We start from the raw sequence: 19,578 nt of genomic DNA, 5'->3' as shown, positions 1-19,578 counted from the left end.
AAAACTGCAAGAGTTATATAATTTTTAAACATCTCGCTACAGAAAATTTCAGGATATTACATTCAGTAATATTGTGTGACTTCCATCAGAAATTCTAACAACCAGCACATAGCCTCCACTGTGAATGTGAAACTACAAAAGTACTGTAGCCACCAGTGTCATGATTTTCATAATAGATTGGTTCACTGGTAACTGGAGTGGAGCAATTCCATCTACACTACAGAACAATACAGTTTCACTCATATGTATAGTTTCCTCAATCACTTACTTCAGTGCAACATTTGAACTACTTTGCAAATGTTTCTTTGTATGTCTTAACATGTCACTTCTTGTGAAAACTTCCTTAATACACATTGGGCAAAAGAATCGTCTTTCCCCAGCGTTCCCTCTTATGCACAATCAAGTCAGACAGTCTTCTGATGATTCTTCTGGAATGACAAATCATGCCACTTGAATGTCTTCTTTGTCTTAAGCTCGTTACAAGTCACGCAATTAAATGGGTTTCACTATGACATCTTGTATGTATATGCAAGGCACTGACAGAAGAAAATGTTTCAGAACATTGTTCACAACCAAATGGTTCATAATTGTAACCACTGTGACACTCCTTCATGTGCATCACCATATTTATACCAGTTATAACCTGGGCACAAAGTGGACATTTACAACACCACTGTCGACTATAAATTTTTGCTGCCAATGTAATCTCTTCTTGAGTGTGTTCCTTTGACCGATGTTCTTTTACCATCTCGCCAGTCAGAAAAGTCTCATTGCAGACAATACAAAAAGGCTGTTTACAATATATCCTACGATGACGTCTCATGTTTCCTAAGTTAGAATACGTTCTAAAACAGATCACACACCTGTAATATTCCAGCTTAGAATGACATTCTTCGTGTTCTACTAATGACTGTTTGAAATTGAATGCCTTACCACACGTAATGCATCGGAACCTTTGATCTGCGTGAATAACCCTATGATGCTTCAATTTTCCAGCAGAAATAAAACATTTCCCGCACACATCACACTGAAAAGGTTTTTCACCAGTATGAGTTCGCAAGTGAATCTGAAGGCTAAAGGGAGTATACAGTATCTTTCCACACACCTCACATATCAGCTTTGTGTCTGTAAAATGCACCTTCTTGTGCTGTCTTAAGATAAACCTACCACTACATTTCTTATTACATATTTCACAAGCATAAATCCGTGGTTTATGAACATATTTATGACTTTGTAAATTCATTGTGTTTCGGAAACATTTTCCACACATCTCACACATGAATGGTAACTCCTTGGTGTGAATACGTCTGTGGTCATCTAAGTGCGCTGCAGATCTACACGTTTTCCTACAACATTCACATTCGAAGACTTTACGATGGGTAAATTTATGTGCTCTTAGAGCTCCCTTTGTTGTGAACATTTCCTCACACTCACCACATACATACTTATACTTTCCTACCTTCCGTTCCTTTATGTCACATGCACCTGAGGTGTCATCAATGCTCTGTGTTTTACCTTGGGGAAAATTTCCTTGGTCGGTTGCCTCATCATGAGTGGCTGAAATAGCATATTCTTCAAGATTTAAAGACAAATGACCTCCAGTATTTAAGGTCATCTTTTTGCCTTCAAGACTATCCTTATTAGAGCTTGGTGTAACTGTATAAAGGCCTTCAGAAGGGATTTCAGACACTAACTGTACTCCATCTTCAAACACTAACTGTTCTTCAGCATCAGGCACTATCTGCTCTTCAGTCTCAGAAACTAACTGCTCTTCAGTCTCAGATACTAACTGCTCTTTAGGGTAATCAGACATGGCTAATGGAATATCTGTGAACTGAATTCCTGGTGACCTTGCAAATCCACAGCTTTCTTGGAGCTTGTTATATGCTTCAACAAAATCTACTTTTATTTTAGTACAAGTATATAGCTTGTTTGTACAAGGCCGGCATATATGTTGCGGAAGTCCATCATCCAAGGCAACCTACAAAAAATTACATTAATACTTACACAATTATGAGAAACAAATATTACTCACTACAGCAGAACTCCCATTAATACTCCTTAATATATTCCTTTTACCTTATGTAACATTTCAATTTCAATAATCCAAAGCCAATAATCATTCCTTTTCCCTCAATTTCAATGATCAAAAGTCAATAATTTCAGTGATACAGTTCCTCAATTTAGTATCCAAATTCAGTAATCCCCAAAGAAACTATACATGGGATGTTCACTATATCTGTCTGAAAGTACACGTCTCAATGCTAATGATGGTATTTATAAATCTGATGTCAGGCATCCTCACTTATACTTATTAATTGATAAGTATGTCATAAATAAATAAACAAATAAAGAAACATGACCCCTTTGTCCAATGATCCCAATTATGATGCAGTCCAAATTTTCCAACTAAATCCTTGTTTCATCATTCCAATTCCTGAGATACAATTCTAAGGGACAGTGTAAAATTTGATATCACCATGACTTACTTACTTACGCACGGAGCTGAGCCCTTCTTGAGGAGCTGCCAATTCTGCAGTTACTCAAGCATTTCCCAGCATTTTTATGGAACCCAAAGGTTAATTAAAATATTCACAAGAGCCCTCCACTGGTCCATATTCTGAGCCAGATCAATCCAAACCACACCATCCCATCCTATCTCTCTAAGATCCCTTTTAATATTGTCCACCCACCTACACCTTGGTCTTCCCAGTGGTCTCTTTCCTTCTGGCTTTCCCACCAATATCCTATATGCATTCCTCATCGCCCCCATTCGTGCTACATGCCCTGCCCACATCATCCACCAAGACTTGATGATTCTAATTATACTTGGAGAAGAGTACAAGTTATGAAGTTCCTCATTATGAAGTTTTGTCCAACCTCCCATCACTTATCTCTCTTCGGTCAAAATATTGTGCCGTGTTTCGTTACTGAAGACACCGTTCAGATTGTTAATTGGTTTATTTAACAACCTACAGGTATCGGCTACAATTAATTATAACAATGTTACGAGTTTACACACGTGAGAACCCTACACACCAATCTGTCCACTCTACCACGATTCACTCGTTACAACTCGGTGACTACCACAATTCAATTCAACTCGTAGGCAGCTGTCTTGAGAACTAACTTCGGCAGCTGGTACACTTTAACTTGTACACTGCTGACTGGAGGACTGTCTTTAGCCACTGATACACATTTTAACTGCCTTCGGCAGCTGTGTAGTTCCCTTATATAGTCGCAATGTCTGCCTGTTACATAATGAGTACCGCTGTTGCCTAATGCCGTGTCGACAGCAGCGTTGCGTGCCATGTCACAGTGCGGGGGGGGGGGGACGCTGACTCACCCGCCACGTCACCGTGGCCAGAGTTGCCACGTCACTGCTGGGGGAGGGAGGAGTTGTCCTCCATTGCGCAAGATGTCACAATATTCTCCTCAACACCCTGTTCTCAAACACCCTCAGTCTATGTTCCTCCACCAATACTATTTATATAGGTGATACAGCCAGCCACAGTAAAAGGTAATTCAGTACCATCATGTATATCATGAACTACTGAAATATCTTTATTAAATGTCAGTATAATAATGTACTACAGGTGTGTCCATGATCACTGAAATACTGTGAAGCTTTTGCAATCTTCAGATCATCTGATAAAATGCCTCCTAGGTTCCAGATTGCTTACAACCATTTACTGTGTTTGTTTCAAAATAACCACATTTTGGTGTCCTTGTTTTATTCCTGACAATAATATATGTGTACAATGATACTTGGACATACAACGTACATAGCACATGTACACAATAATACGACACTTACAAACAGAGGTCTACAAAACCAAAACGGGAAAATAATGAAATCTGGAATCAGGCTTGCATCTGTTGACCATCACTGCCGTTACTGTAGCCACCGGTCAGTCACTCAAGGGATTACAGGACAATATGAAGAGCTATGCAGCAAAGTCAGAAGAACAAAACCAAGAAATGAGATACAGGAAACTAAAAGTTGCACACAAACATCCCATGTGAATGCAGAAAGAATTAGAGACCACCTAACCATTCTTACAGCACTAAAATACCAAGAATTATCAGTCAGAATAGCAAGAAGCATAGAATACAATACAATAAGACAGAAACCATCCAGAAAAAATAAAACAGGTTTATTACGGAGCTGAAAGTGTCAGTATTCATCACAACAAGCTGACAAGTGAACAGCCAACCAAGACCACATGTGATCTCCTCACACCTCGCATAAGCAAATGTGTATATAAACTTATAAAAATACAGTCAGTAATTTTAGGAGCCAGGGTAGCATAGACGGTATAGTGACTGGCTATGGGCTGGACGACCGAGGGGTCAGAGTTCGAGTCCCAGAAGAGTCAAGACTTTCCTCCACATCATCCAGGCCAACTCTGGGGTCCACCCAACCTCCTATCCAACAGGTACCAGGGACTCTTTCCCTGGGTGTAAAGTGGCATGGGTGTGAAGCTGACCACTCATCATCAAGTAATGCCAAGGTCAGCACCATAGCGCAAGCAGTTAAGTCACTGGCTTCCCACCGCGGCGGCCAGGGTTTGGTCAAGTGGGATTTGTGGTGGACAAAATGGCGCTGGGGCAGGTTTCCTCCAAGTACTTCGGTTTCCCCTGCCAATCTTCATTCCACCAATTGCTCCACAATCACCCTCACCTATCATCTGGGGCTGGTACAATAGGCCAGAAGTGGCCGCAGTACAAGGGACCCCACTAGCAATAACAAAAATTCCAAGGTCAAGTAAATGTGGATCTATACATCCATTCCCCCTATGCCTTCATGGGGCAGTGCTTAATTAGTTAAGCAGACAAACAATTTTACCTTTTACAGTCAATAATTTTAGTGAATCAATTAATCCTCTTTTCTTCCAGTGACTATCTGGTGGAATCCAGTTGTACCTATTTATTTCAAAAATGTGACTAGTATTCTCTTCTACTCTTAGCACCTGTTCATGGTATTTAACAGAGTCTGTGTATCAAATTTCTTCTATTCTTATCTCTCACTGACAGTATTTGACTGTAAGGTAAAGATCAAGTCAATCCTGTGCTTAATTAATGATGCGCCACACCATGAAGACATATGAAGAAGTGGAGGTATAGCTACACCATTCTCAACTTCAGCACTGGATGGAGGTGAGTGATCAGCTTCATGCCCCGAATGGGCCCCAGATCCAGTCTTGACACTATGGCAAAGAGGAAAATATTGCGAATATGTAAGCCTTCCGAAGCTGAAAACTCGATTCAGAATTTAACTTGATACTATTTTGAAACTTCCATGTCATCTATCAAATGGATCTGAGTAGCAGTAATGCTCCAAGACTTCCATCTTACAGATGATCAATTCAGATCTCAGCTAGGATATGGGCTATTCTGACTAAGGTATTTCATGGTTTTCCCCCAGAAAAATGCCAGGATAGTACCTCAACTAAGCCAAGGCAATGTGTTCTAAATCCTTTTCAATGCATTGTTCACCAGTCATCCTAACAATCGACACTTTTATGATCAGATAAAATGACACCATTAAATATACAACATAGAAAAGAAACATAATTTTGCTTCTTAAGAACAAATCTCTGTTGCTCATTTACTTACTGACAGTCCCTCAACAGTTTCTGCAAGCACCATACAGAAGTGAGAATCATATGGTAGCCTAACAACGGTGCACATGTATGTCAAGATATTTCCTTCTGTCCTATTTTCTCTGTATGTTATTTCCTTCTGTCCTAAACATATTGATCTGACCATGCATTAACAACAAAAGGTGGCTGGAAAATTGTTCCCACTGAAGAGAGGAATGTTTGTGTTTGGAAAGTTACCATATATTTAATCCTAATTCAACTATATTGATCTCGGTGGAAAATAATGCAGGTCAAGCACGGGCACTGATTCCCGTAATACAGAATGCATCACTTACACGTAATTTATGCAAACACGCAGATTAATAATGGTAAGCAAACAGAGATGGATAACTCACCAAATCTGGAATTATTTTATTTAGCATACTCATCCAGCCAAAAATTGACTGCTTTGGATGTTCATCTGTAGACGCACAGAGTCGGCACAGTTGATTTGGTAGGTTTTCCCATGAATCTACTGCTACTGTACAAGGCTCATTTGTAATAAACTTTACATCTCTGCTTTCATCAGTGTCACCATGATCAGATGTGATGTCACAAGTTTCAGTTATCTCTCTCTCATTCACTGCAGTGCCACCAGGTGTCACTGGTTCTCTACAGTGATTCTGGTGATTAGTTTGCGTTCCATTTGAATTATGGTGCTGTGCTCTATCATTTTCCGTCAAAATATCTTGTCTCAATTTAGTATCTTCCTGTGCTGGCACTTCCACTCTATCTTGATCCTTATGCAGTGGCTGTAAATTACTTATATTTTTGTGTTCATCCATATACATCCCACTGTACAGATCATCAAGAAATTGACTTCCAGCCTCGTCATGCTTACCTAAATATAACAAAAGCACAGGAAGATAATGTGACATCCCATTGCAAATCATTAGGCCAGTCCAACAACGGAGATACAGGCTCCTCACACCGACACTTTCTATGTGTGATCAGACCCACAGTGCAATTGACAAACCTATGGGCCACAAAATCCAAAAAATCCATCAACATTGACGATGGAAATGATCACTGATGTTCCACAACCTCTTTTTTGCATCTCTGTAAAAAGTTCCCACTCACATATTTAAGTTTCTTTCCAGAAACAGGACAAACTTGAAACCTGAAACCCAGAACGTCCAACTTTGGTACCTCTGCAAGGGATATAAGACAGGCTCAAGGAAAATGTTCAAGCCCATCACTGATTTCATTAAGTTTTGGCAATAATTCAGTGTTCAGTACATTATCAGCCCCATTTACCTAAATTTATGTATGATTCCATGAATAGTTTTCTCTATTTGGAAATGTAACATCCTCACTCGGTATTTTGACACAAGCAGCAATGCAACTGATTTAATGTTTAATACTGGGGCAATACTGAAGAGGAGACGCTATATAAATTGGCTATTGGCTTGTGAATTACACCAAAAGTCCAACATGAGCAGTGTGAGTGCACTGCATCTGTACAGCCAGACCAGCCAAATGATTAGCTATACTACAAAAATCTAAAGAAATGTTAATTACTATGGGTTAATATTTCATACTTCTACTATGACAGTAACGACTGTGGATGACAGAAGGAAATGGTCATGATCATGGCAAACAAATGTCTCAAGGAACAGAGGAAAATAGAAAAACACCTTTCAGACTGGCTTAGTCTGGCACAGAAAGAATTTCCACTTCTGAAATGCGAAGTAGAAAGAAGAAAATGTATTTAACATTGGACCTGTATTTGTAGATTCAAAAAATTATATTTTTGGCCACCTTCTTTATTACATTTAATTTGCACAGAGCAGAGTGAGGCAATATTACATTCATCACACACGATGTTTCTTCTGTCCATTTACTATATGGAAAGCTGTATTCACTAACAACATGGTGCACCCATTTCCCCAAAAAAAGCTGATAGTTACTCAGTTGGTAAAGAAGTTGCATACTATTATGGGATCCAAAAGTTTAATATTGTTTTTACACATGTCCACTATCAGACCTCACCTTAAATCACCAGTTGAATCCATGCAATTCTCCCAGGCTAGTCTGTGAGATCCACTTCCCCATTATCCCACCCATATCTCTCTCTCTCTCTCTCTCATTTCTTGAATATTATCTGGAAGACTTATTCCTTATGGGATATAATTCTGCATAGTCCTTTGCAAGTCAATCGATGTTCCAGAGGAAAAGTAAGCCAAGCATGAAACCAGCATGATACAAGCAACAGCCAAAACAATGATTCAATTTCAATGGGCTACATGGGGTTATATACCTGAAGACAAAACCCTTCAAAGGAAGGTTTCTCAGGTTTGCAAGTACTTATACAAAAGAGAAATGAAACTGCCTTCACTTGTTCCATTTAAAATATAAATTTGCACATGTAGTTTACCTTTTAACATTGGTCACACTAGTCAGTGTCCTAAACAGACGCTCTGGATAATCCACAACCCAGATAATTTGCTTCTGGTTAGCTGGGAGTCTATGTAATTATTTCACACCATTTGGAAAAAGAAAGTGTGACATTAAGACATACCTGTGCTGAAGCAAAGTATATGAGAATTTTATTTAAACAATTACAGATGTTTTTTGTTTTTTTTGTTATTTCCCACTACAACGGGAGGTCATCTCATAGTCAGATTAATATGGTGCATAGAACATACCATTTCTAATAAGTACTGTATTATCATTGGTCTGCCACTCAGAATGGGTATTACACATCTTAACCACTGAAATCTAATAAAATTGTGGTCATCCCAGCTCATCTCTTTCATTAAAATACACGTAAACTTTTAGTTTGTCTTATAATTTTATACATATCAATACCTGTCGATTCCTTAACACCATCCTCTCTAGACTCACGTTCATCCTGGACGCCTGACTCTGCAATCTTACTGTATCTACAATGAGAAGACATTACACCTTCACTGAGACCATAATTAAAACAGAAAGCAGTCTTCTGGGATTTGGCACCGTGTATATGTGGTGCCAAATCCCAGAAGACTGCTTTCTTCATAGTCACCGCCGTGAAAGCCTCAAACCTTACATAATTAAAACAAATGCATATAATCAATAGCATTGCATTGAACAGTCTAAATCCACATTTGACATTTAACTGAATTAAGTTGTAATTAGTTTTTATACAATGCAATGCAAAACAGACAGGTTCATTCCCTTCTGTGTGCTCTTGATACTGCTGGTTTACAGTGCAGGTCACCAGCTGGTGGGCGGCTTCAATCTGCTAAAAAGTAACACGCTAATGCACAGTCGTAATTTGAAGTTCTGTCCATGCTCAAACAAACGTTTTTAGTAAAGCCATCTTACTTTTTTTTTTACAATGGTTCTTCCTGCCCATTTTAGGGCCCAGGCCTCTTATTCAGTTCTGTAATCATTTTTTCACAGATGGCAGGACCCATCACAAGGCCACTATCTAAACACAGGACACCATAAACACACACCAAACATCCATGCCTTGAGTGGGATTCGAACCCATGATCCCAGCGTCCGGGTGAGCAAAGACAGTACATGCTTTAGACCTCATGGTTACTGTGACCGGCCAAAGCCACCTTACTTACTTAACATTACAACAGATGCTGAAAAGGGTGTTTTCTGAGATCCAAACACATTCCCACAAAAAATAATCATACATTCAGATCCATGCAACTTCACGATAAGAGTCATGACATAACATAGAGGAACTCCATTCCTGATACACTTAATATCACATTACATGAAGAATGCTATTCACCCTACCCTCAGATTACATATTGAGAACGCAAAGAAGGTAAATTAGGCAAGCAAATTGATTCTTATGCTTTTGTTAAAAAGCCTTAGCAACTAGACAAGTATTCATGATATGCCTAGGACATAAAGAAATTCAGCCAAGAAACAGAATGAGAAAAAAATATTGCAATGTCATTCTAATTCAAATTCACTTACTTACTTACTGATGGAGCTGAGCCCTTCTGGAGGAGCCGCCAATTCTGCAGCTACTCAAGAATTTCCCAGCATTTTTATGGAACCCAAAGGTTCATTAATGTGTTGCCAAGAGCCCTCCACTGGTCCCTATCTGAGCCAGATCAATCCAATCCACACCATCCCATCCTAACTCTCTAAGATGCATTTTAATATTTTCCAACCACCTAAGCCTTGGTCTTCCCAGTGGTCTCTTTCTTTCTGGCTTTCCCACCAATATCCTAAATGCATTCCTCTTCTCCCCCATTCATGCTCTAATTCAAAATGCTTAAGCTAAATTTGACAAGGTACAGTGATTTAAAAAAATAAGTCATGCAGTAATTTTATAAAAGGCACATCATAATGCCAGAATAAGCATAAATTTAAAGTGATCTTTTCCTAGTTGAAGTTATAAAAACTATCTATAATAAGTTTTCTGTTTTAACGTCAGTTTTCAAACCTGCTACTGTGTAATGGAATTAACACTGAGTATGAATTGAACTCAATGTAATTCAATAACCTACAAGAAAAAGTGAATAATTTTCAGCCTTCTAATATAATGTACCTCTGACAAAATGCTCAGTGTGCATCATGAGGCTACAGAATCATGTAAATCATTAAGCAAATTACCAACCTTAATGATGACAGAAAAACTTACGGATCTGATTCTGAAAGGCCATCTTCAGTACTATCAGATGATGGCAAAAATAGTGTGGGTACAGCATTCCGATTGAGGTGCAACCTTTCAGGAGTATTATACTGGGATGTTGCAAAATGACGGTGGCAGACACACTTGTTTCTGTGGTACATATGTGCTTCTTCAACAACCAGGTTAGGGTTATTTACAGCACGGACCCATTTTTGTGCCCTGAAGTAACAATTGATATGAATCAGGAATTAAATTATCAACAACCTCTTGAAAAATAAATGAACTTACAACATTTCAGTTACATTTAAAGCAATTGAAACTTGTATGAAGTACAGCCTTCTTGATAACTAGACCTCAGCCAGTGCAGAAATTTCCTGATCTAGGATTCCAGAAGTTCATTGCCATGTTAACAAGAGCGCACCATCAATCTTTATTTGCTTCGCACCTTATTTCCTGAGATCCATTTTAATATTATCATATGTGTATATAGTTATGCAGGAATAACTGTGTGTCTCTAACTCCCAGACAAGTGATAATGCCCAAAACATTAAGTTTCTTTCAGTGTGATACCTCTTGGGTTCCTGGTAGAGGCCTTGTAGACATTATTAATTTATAAACATCAAACTTATCCAGAATTAACAAAACCGACGCAAACAAAAGTTAAAAAGTCAGAATGTATGAAGTTCATTTATCAAGGTAGAAAATTTCCAATCCAGGTGAAGTACAGATCCTGTGGCACATACTGGCTCAGAATGAGTATACCAGATTGAGTCTTGTTCCTTTCCAGAGTTAAACAGTGTTGATAACAAAAGATAAAATAAAATTGGTTATCAGCAGAGATTTGGAATGAATATCACACTGGGATCAGAATAAAAGCAAAGACATCAGAAAAAATTAGGGGTGTACATTATAAATGAAAGTGTCAAAGACTACATAACTGAGTAGACAGTTTGGACACAATGAAAGAAACTGAATTAAAAAAAAAAATTAATTAATAAAACCAAAAAGTTTAAAATTAAGAAGTAAACAAATTATGGAAGGAAAATCAGGAAACAAAATAAATAAAATACAGGAAGCCCTAAATCTGATGAAGAGATCAAAAGCAATTGCAATGGGTACAGAATGAACCAACAACAACATAGCTTGAAACTGACGATAATTTTTAAAGCAGCTGAATTCCATCTTCACCTGCATATATCAAATCACTGTCTGTTCAAATTACAAATGCTATTCTTCAAATCAAATATCAAAGATATTTAGAACATAGTTGCTAAAACCTGCATCCTCAAATGTAAGAAGTAAACTTCAAAACAAGACACAGTAACCTGATATCCTTGAATTAAATCCACTATCCATTTCATTTAGATTACAATACATAAAGTAAAAAAGCTGTGATTGTGCATAACTAATTAAGCACTACGCCATGGGGGAGTGGATGTATAGACCCACAGTTTCTTGACTTCAGCACTAGTTAGAGGTGAGTGGTCAGCTTCACACCCTGGCCACTCTACCACTGGGGAAAGAGCTCCCAGTACCAATTGGATGGGAGGCTCTGTGGGCCCTAGAGACAGTCTGAACAATGTGAAGAAAATTTTTTGATCCTCCTGGGACTCGAACTCCGACCCCTCAGTTGTCCAGCCTGTAGGCAGTCGCTATACTGACTGCGCTACCCCAGCTCACCACATTACAATATAAACACTTGGAAATACTTTCTATGTTTTATTCTGTAAATGATATTAACTAGAATTATGTCATTTTAATATGGGTTGTTCTGCTGTCTAATGATATACAATCTCTCACTTGAAAACAAATCATATATAATATCTCGCTCACACCGATATATCTGGCCTGTGTCAAAGATACGATTCTCAATGGAACCTAATGTGAGGAATTACTGAATCATAATTCACATGATACTGTTGTGTTTACACACAGAATTGCACACTGAAAGGAGCCTGGCTAGCACAGTCAGTACAGCAACTGGCTGTGAAGGCGTAGTACTTAATTAGTTAAGTACAGTGACATTACCTTATGGCACAATGAAATGCAATGTATCACTAAAATGCTTAGTGGTACTTACATCTTCTTGCTTCTTGGGAACAAAAAACATATTTCCTGTAATACATTTATAGTAGCTTCTACATGTTAAAACACAACAATAATGACTATTTTTTCCTACCATTCTTTCCTACAAAACCAAAATGTGTAGAACTGATCACACTAAACCTCACCAAGCCTTATTCATCTATGTACACGTCTCATTCACTCATTATCATGATGTTAAGTTTTATAAATTTAAGGCAGACATTAAGTAAAGTAAGTAAAGGCATCCATGTAACCTGCCGTGGAGGCCCATAGGGTTGTGAGAACTTGAGGTTCCCACATTTTCTAGACAACCAGCTCATAGATGGCTGCAAGGCTGTCAGCCCCATGAGCTGGCCACTCTTTACCCCCAAGAATATTCCAAGAATATTCCTGGTACTCATTTCTGCTAGAAGCTGAGTCGACCCCAGGGCCACAGTGCAGCTGGAAGGATTAGGTCAACGGAAAAAATTCAATAAGCTCATCGGGACTTGAGCCCGTTACCTTCTNCCCCCAAGAATATTCCAAGAATATTCCTGGTACTCATTTCTGCTAGTGGCTGAGTCGACCCCAAGGCCACAGTGCAGCTGGAAGGATTAGGTCAATGGAAAAAATTCAATAAGCTCATCGGGACTTGAGCCCGTTACCTTCCGGCTTGTAGCATAGTGCCTCAACCAACTACACTACCGTTTGCCCCCTTAATACAGACATTGACTAAACTTAATTTCTTCGTTGGATTAAGCAACACATAATGAAGCCACTACATCATGAATTAAAACATACATTGCTGGAACCCTGGTAAAGTGGAAGAATTTCTCTCCCTCCTGGGCTAGATGCCTATTAGATAACCGGCACCCAGGGACACAGCATACTTTCCTTCTCTGTTTCTTGGTTTCCATTTTTACTGCAACAAACAATACAAAGATTATAACACAATCACAGTACACTTAGAGTCTTTTTTGAGATTCTACAGACCTTCTTTTGGCTAAACCGAAAGATGCTTAATATGTCATAACACAAATATGAATTGGATGAAATAATAATAACTTTAACTTGATATTCTAATTTCATTCGGCGTAGTAAGCATAGCATTCACATGAAGAAATAAAATATGTAACATGGATATGTAACTTCGTGCATAAACATCGATCCCCGTTTCAAAACATAAAAATCAAAATCCATACTTGCCTGTCAACACAACACAAATATACGTCCTACACGGCGCTACAGCTCACCACCGGTCCCAACGGTCCCAACCGTCACCAACGTACAACAGCACGCCGAGGGCGCCGAGGACCGCTTGTCCGCCGTTACGTCACGAGCGTGTCGAGAGTCTCGAGGGCATTACTGCTTCCATCTCTATTCAGATATAAGTAACTATTCGTATGTACTAAATGGCACCCAGCGCCGAGAGCACGATAGGAAAGAAGGTATGCTATCATATCACTGGCATTTGGGTACTGCTCTGTCCCCTCCAACACAAGTACGTGTAATTTGCAGCGGCTCTACACAGTAATCCCCAGCAGCAACAGTTCCCTGTGATCAGAATGGAAGCCCCGTTACCCACAGTGCGTCAACAACAAATCGCAATCAGCCAGTCCAGGCCCCCAATGTAAGCAGTGTGTGTCTAGACAAAATGTTCAGAGTCGCAGATGTAGAGCAGCAGGTCATGACAGAGTTCAATGGTGCTGTATCAGAAGAGGAGAAAACAGTGGACAATAAGAAAATTGTCTTAAACCTAATGAAGCAAAATGGCCACTAGAATTCACAGGCCCCTTAAAGTCATAGCATTTCGAGGCAGCGCTATGAGCTCAGTAAACAGCTGCAAGCCCAACACACAGACGTGGCCCTGTTTTCAGAGACACGTCTGAACTCTCATGAAAGGTACGTACTTTATTCCAAATTATCACTTTTATCGAACCGGCCGCTACCCGGGCAGAAAAGGCGGAACTGCCGTTACAGTTAGAAAAGACATTCCCCACAACCATGTAGACCTACCACCGCCTGTTGCAGAGGAAACGATAGGGGTCTGCATATTTATTAGTAAGAATGATACACTGTTCGTGTCTGTTTACAATTTTCCGGACCGTGCAGGGAATGATGCTGATATTACTGAGCTCTTAAGCTTTAGACCTAAGTCCATTTTGGCAGGTGATCTGAATGCTAAACAGCCATTTTGGAATAGTGCAGTTTCAAACCCTTCAGGCGAGAAACTCGTGGCATTATTGGACCTGAACGAATTCGAAATTTCGGCACCACAATGTCCCACTCATTATTCTCTTGGGGGAAAGGTGACGTGCTGGATTCTGTGGCCCACCAAAATATCAGAATGTCATGTGATTTTTTCTGATATTTGGAACTCAGATCTTCTACCAATAGTATTCCACATACTGGACTGTGTCAAAATTATTAATCTTTTTGGGATCTATTGAAAAATTCACACATTGGGATCGGTTTCAAAGCCTCGTCTCTGAATTAATATCACCCGGAATTCAAATTAACTCAGGGGTAGAAGTCGATAAAGCGGCGTGTGACTTTACAGCCTCTGTTACTTCGGCATATAGGTTGTCGACCAGTGAAGTTACACTTTCGGGCATAAACAACGATCTTCCTGGGTTAGATCTGTTGATACAAAAGAAGCAGAGGCTAAGAAAATTATGGCAAGAAACCGGGGATCCAGCTTGTAAAACGTCAGTTAATTGGGTCACGAAATCAATCAGCACGATGACCCGCAAAGAGGCAGTTGAACAGTGGGAAATAAAAATAGGTAATTCTTGAAGTCTCACCTCAGGTTGTATACCTCATTGCGAAATATCTTCCTAAAAAGAAATGAACCAAGGACACAAACTGCTATTCATGGTCCTTCAGGTCTTAAATTTCGTCCTTCCGAGAAAACCAATGCAACTGCCCACTGCTTGAAAAATCACTTCACACCCCATGATTTGTGTGACGAAAACCATGGACGGCGGGTGGAGGTTAGAGTTCAAGCTTTGCTCGAATCCACAGAAAACAGTTCCCCTTCCCAAAGGTAAACCACGTGATTTACAGGTATTAAGAAATTCTTTGAAATTATAAAAGGGTTGTGGAATTGATGGCACCCCAAATGAATGCCTCAGAAACCTCCAAGAAGACCATTGGGTACACTTAAGGCATTCATTTAATCACTGCCTTCGGCTATCCTATTTTCCAAGGCCTTGGAAGGAAGTACAAGTCATAACGTTACCGAAAACCGGTAAGGGCCCAAAATTCTATCAGTGTTTTCGTCCGATTAGCCTCTTGCCCACAACAGGCAAACTATTCAAGAATGTCCAAAAGTACATTGAAGAAAGAGGCCCGTTTAAGAAAAACCAATTTGGTTTCCATTCACGTCACAACACGACACCACAATATATGAAGCTAATGGACCACGTGACCTTTAATTTTAACAATAAAGTGCCTACGGCCGTGGTGTTCCTGGATATCGAAAAGCCTTTCATACCATCTGGAACCTTGGTTTACTATATAAGTTATCTGAATTTGGATTTTCGACCAGTTTGATCAAGCTCATTAGTTCCTTTCTCTCAGAACGCAAATTCACTGTTTCGATAAAGGGTACAATTATCCCTGTAACAGCCCGTGAAGGCCCATAGGGTTGTGAGACGTCGAGGCTCCCACATTTTCTAAACAGCTTGTCAGCTTTAGCGCCGGCCGCTCTTTCCCCCCCCCCTGGGAATTCTGTTAGAGACTGAATCGACCCCAGGGTCATAGTGTGGCTGGAATGATTAAATCAATTGAAAAAATACAATGACCTCGTCAAGAATCGAACCCACGACATTCCGATTTGTAGCATAGTGCTTCAATCAACGACGCTACCGCGTGCTCCCTTCAGTGTTTCGGTAGATGGCGAAATGTCTACTTCAAGGGAAATGCAAGAAGGGTGCCTCAAGGCTCTACCCTATCCCCCAGTTTGTACATGTATATAAATGACGCCTCCCAAACACATGGCGTTTATCTAGCCCTCTTTGCCGACGACACTCCTCTGTATGCGAAAGACCGAAAGGAGAATTTTGTTGTCAGAAAACTACAGCGTGGTCTCAGCTCAATGGAGACCTGATGTGAGCACTGGAATAAGTTAATGAGGATGAAACTCAGGGGATCTACTTCTCTCGTAGTCGTCGACCAACTGAGTCCCATCTTACACTGAATGGACGAAATATTCCATTTATAAACAATGTAAAATATCTCGGTGTAATATTTGATAAGAGAGTTACATGAAAATTACACATAGAAATGATCGAAGCCAAGGCCTTAAGAATATTTATTAAAATACATTCCTTATTAAAAGAGAGCGATTAAGCGCTAACTGTAAATTGATCCTCCACAAAGTACTCATTAGGAGAACATTGATTTATGCTTGCACAGCCTGGGAATTCGCGGCAGACAACCATCTACTGAAATTACAGCGCCTGCAAAACGAAGTTCTCCTCACCACTGACAATTTTCCAAGGCGCACACCGGTTCGTGGTTCACATATGGCTTTAGAACTTCCGTACATATACGATTATATGACAGAATTATATAGGCAACAAACAGAAGTCATAAAAGAATTATAAAATGCAAATATTCGCAACATGGGACGAGGCGAAGCCCGACGCATAAAACATGAGAGACTTAAACTTGTCGGTGATCAAGCATACGGCCGTTCAAGTGACTATACTGCAGTTGTACCTGAAGCTACTAAAGATAGGGCATAATCTGCTGTACTGAGCCTGAATTGACAGAGGCCTTGTATGTGTTATGAAATGACGGCTGAAAGCCGGAATAATCTAACAAGAATAGACGCATTTACTGGGCAACGGTTCGCTAACACACGGTTCCGACACAACGCCTTCGCTGCTATGGAAGTAGCACACGTTTGCATTACGAGTAGACGCGGAACAGTACAGTGCTAGAAAACGGTTCGATAAGCTTATTCCCGTGGCATCGAATAAAAACGAACCACTACACGAACTGTTGGCGATAGTGGTCTCTCGTAGGTTCTCCTCGAGTTATAAAAGAGGGTTCATTCGTGAGTTAGAGCAGCATTCGTACTGGAGTCATCAACCTGTTCGTTCGTAAGACAGTCGTCGCTCAGGAGAATTCAAAAGTTGAGTGTTCAGCTATGGAGTGTTAACCAGCGGAAAACGGAAGCTGCAGAGATGGCCGCTTCGTAATTCAGAACCAAGTCAGTCACAGCAGAAGAGAAGACACTTGTAGTCCAGTAACGAACGGAGCGAGTCTTGGGCAGTCACCGATTGTGAGCTGTTATAATGACTGTAATTAGGAATAACTGTGATAGAAGTGCCAATAAACCCAGTCATCTAATCCAGAACCCGTTATTATTATTATTATTATTATTATTATTCGCACATAACCCCTATAAAAAAAGTAAAGTAAACGTATCCCTGTAACAAGCCGTGGAGGCCCATATGGTTGTGAGACGTCGAGGCTCCTACATTCTCTAGACAATCGGCTTACAGATTGCGGTAAGGTTGTCAGCCCTACGCGCCGGCCGTCCTTTACCCCAAAGAACAATCCTGGTACCCATTTCTGTTAGAGGCTGAGTCGACCCCCAGCGCCATAATGCGGCTGGAAGGATTAGGTAAATTAAAAAAATCCAATGACATCATCGAGACTTGAACCCGCGACCTTCCGGCTTGTAGCATAGTGTCTCAACCAACTACGCTACCGCTCATAACTCCCTATACATGACAATATTATATATATATGTATTCATAACATGTAGAAACATGTAACCTGTAATTATTTTGTGCATACAGATAGCTGACTCGTTAATGCTGACTGTGGCTGTGACAAATGACAGACCCGTCCTCTCGTCAGCGGAAACACTAACCGATATCTGATCATGAACCCGGCACCAAGACAGTCTGATTGACTGTCCGTCAGGCGAGACGTGACTTTGATTTTGTCTGGAAATTCCAATTTTCTGTTTGCTTATTTAACGAGGTCAGTATGGAAGTGGCATATGAAGCTAGAATTGGAAAGGATTTGGAAGGAAGCGCTCTTGAATTAATCGAACTACAACCTCGGCACTGGTTTGGAGGGGGATGGAGAGAACCAAAGAAGGCCCAGCAAAATCGCTAGTGTCCCGGTTGAGATCCGAACCGAACACCTCCCACATATATATCTTCAGTGTTGCCGCAAGACAGGCCACCTATGTGGTATAGTGGTCAGAGTTCCTGGCTACAAATCCAGAGGTTCCGGGTTCGATTCTCTGCGCTACCAGATTTTCTGAGAAGTAGTGGGTCTAGAACGGGTTTCACTCAGCCTCGTGAGCATAATTGAGGAGCTATTTCAAGGAAACAGCGGCTTCGGTCTAGAAAACCGAGATTAACGGCTGCTGGATCTTCTCTTTTTATTGTAGAAACAAATATTGTAAATACAAAAAAGGCCTAGGCAATGCCCATCCGGCCTTCTGTAGCACATTCTTATAAATATCTTATTCTACTTGTATAATAGCGGTAACCCCGCGATTCTTAATATAGATCTTAACTTAAATCTTAGAGTATACTGTTAGTATCTATTTTATATAAATATAGGAATGTTGTTTATGAAGTAACACACACCTTGCAGAAATCTTTTTTCTTCTAGCCTTAAGAGTTCTATACCTGACTTTGAGTATTCCTTTTTGTTGTTCTCAGACAAAATTTCCCTCCACTGGTCCCTATCCTGAGCCAGATCAGTCCAATCAATACCATCCCATTCTATCTCTCTAAGATCCATTTTAATATTGTCCACCAACCTACGGAATGATGTCTTCATATAGAAAATAATATAGTGGATACATTTTCATTTAAAGTAGTGTTTTAACCGTCAAAACCAGTAACACAAAAAATGTCCCTGAAGTTAAGAGGAACGGAAGTACCTGACGTACTTCAGTAACTCACAATTCAAAAGAAAAGCAAAGCAAAAAGACGAGGTCTTCTGGGACACAACGCTGTGTAGTCCAGGCTTTCGCCAGTTTACACGCCGTTATACCCCAGACGATAGAACTTCACAGTCACTGCCGTGAGAATATCACATCCAACAATATAAAACACTGAAATACTTCCTCATTATTACTGTCTATGGTGTTCTCAGATGCCTTGGAAAGTCCAATTGAAAGCGAATTGAGTATGGTACAAATTTTAAAACAAAACGCGCCCTACTGGATTGTTTTTAAGAGTGGCTGACTAAAAAAGACCAGTTGCTACTGCAATGGCTAAAAATAATTTCACGTGGAGC

The 19,578-nt window shown here is 40.0% G+C and overlaps 1 protein-coding gene across 2 annotated transcripts; it reads right to left on the bottom strand.

Moving 5' to 3' along the window:
• On the bottom strand, window positions 1-13,630 carry LOC111870278 (zinc finger protein 540). 2 transcript variants are annotated; one of them, XM_023862412.2, is made up of 6 exons: window positions 13,504-13,627; window positions 13,099-13,219; window positions 10,243-10,452; window positions 8,457-8,530; window positions 6,002-6,486; window positions 1-1,981 (listed from the first exon to the last, which is right to left on the bottom strand). In XM_023862412.2, exons 2-6 carry the CDS (start codon window positions 13,212-13,214, stop codon window positions 485-487), a joined length of 2,382 nt encoding a protein of 793 aa, XP_023718180.1. In that variant the 5' UTR covers window positions 13,215-13,219; window positions 13,504-13,627; the 3' UTR covers window positions 1-484. The 2 variants fall into 2 exon arrangements, with proteins under 2 accessions (XP_023718180.1, XP_023718181.1); XM_023862413.2 differs by lacking the exon at window positions 1-1,981 and adding an exon at window positions 3,417-3,947 and having other exon boundaries at window positions 13,504-13,630.
• Window positions 13,631-19,578: the final 5,948 nt, after the last annotated feature.

This window comes from Cryptotermes secundus, unplaced genomic scaffold (assembly GCF_002891405.2).
Source record: "Cryptotermes secundus unplaced genomic scaffold, Csec_1.0 scaffold94, whole genome shotgun sequence".
In the NCBI taxonomy this organism is placed as follows: Eukaryota; Metazoa; Arthropoda; class Insecta; order Blattodea; family Kalotermitidae; genus Cryptotermes; species Cryptotermes secundus.
Note: the sequence above shows the minus strand (reverse complement) of the source record. Positions and strands in the feature narration are given on the sequence as shown.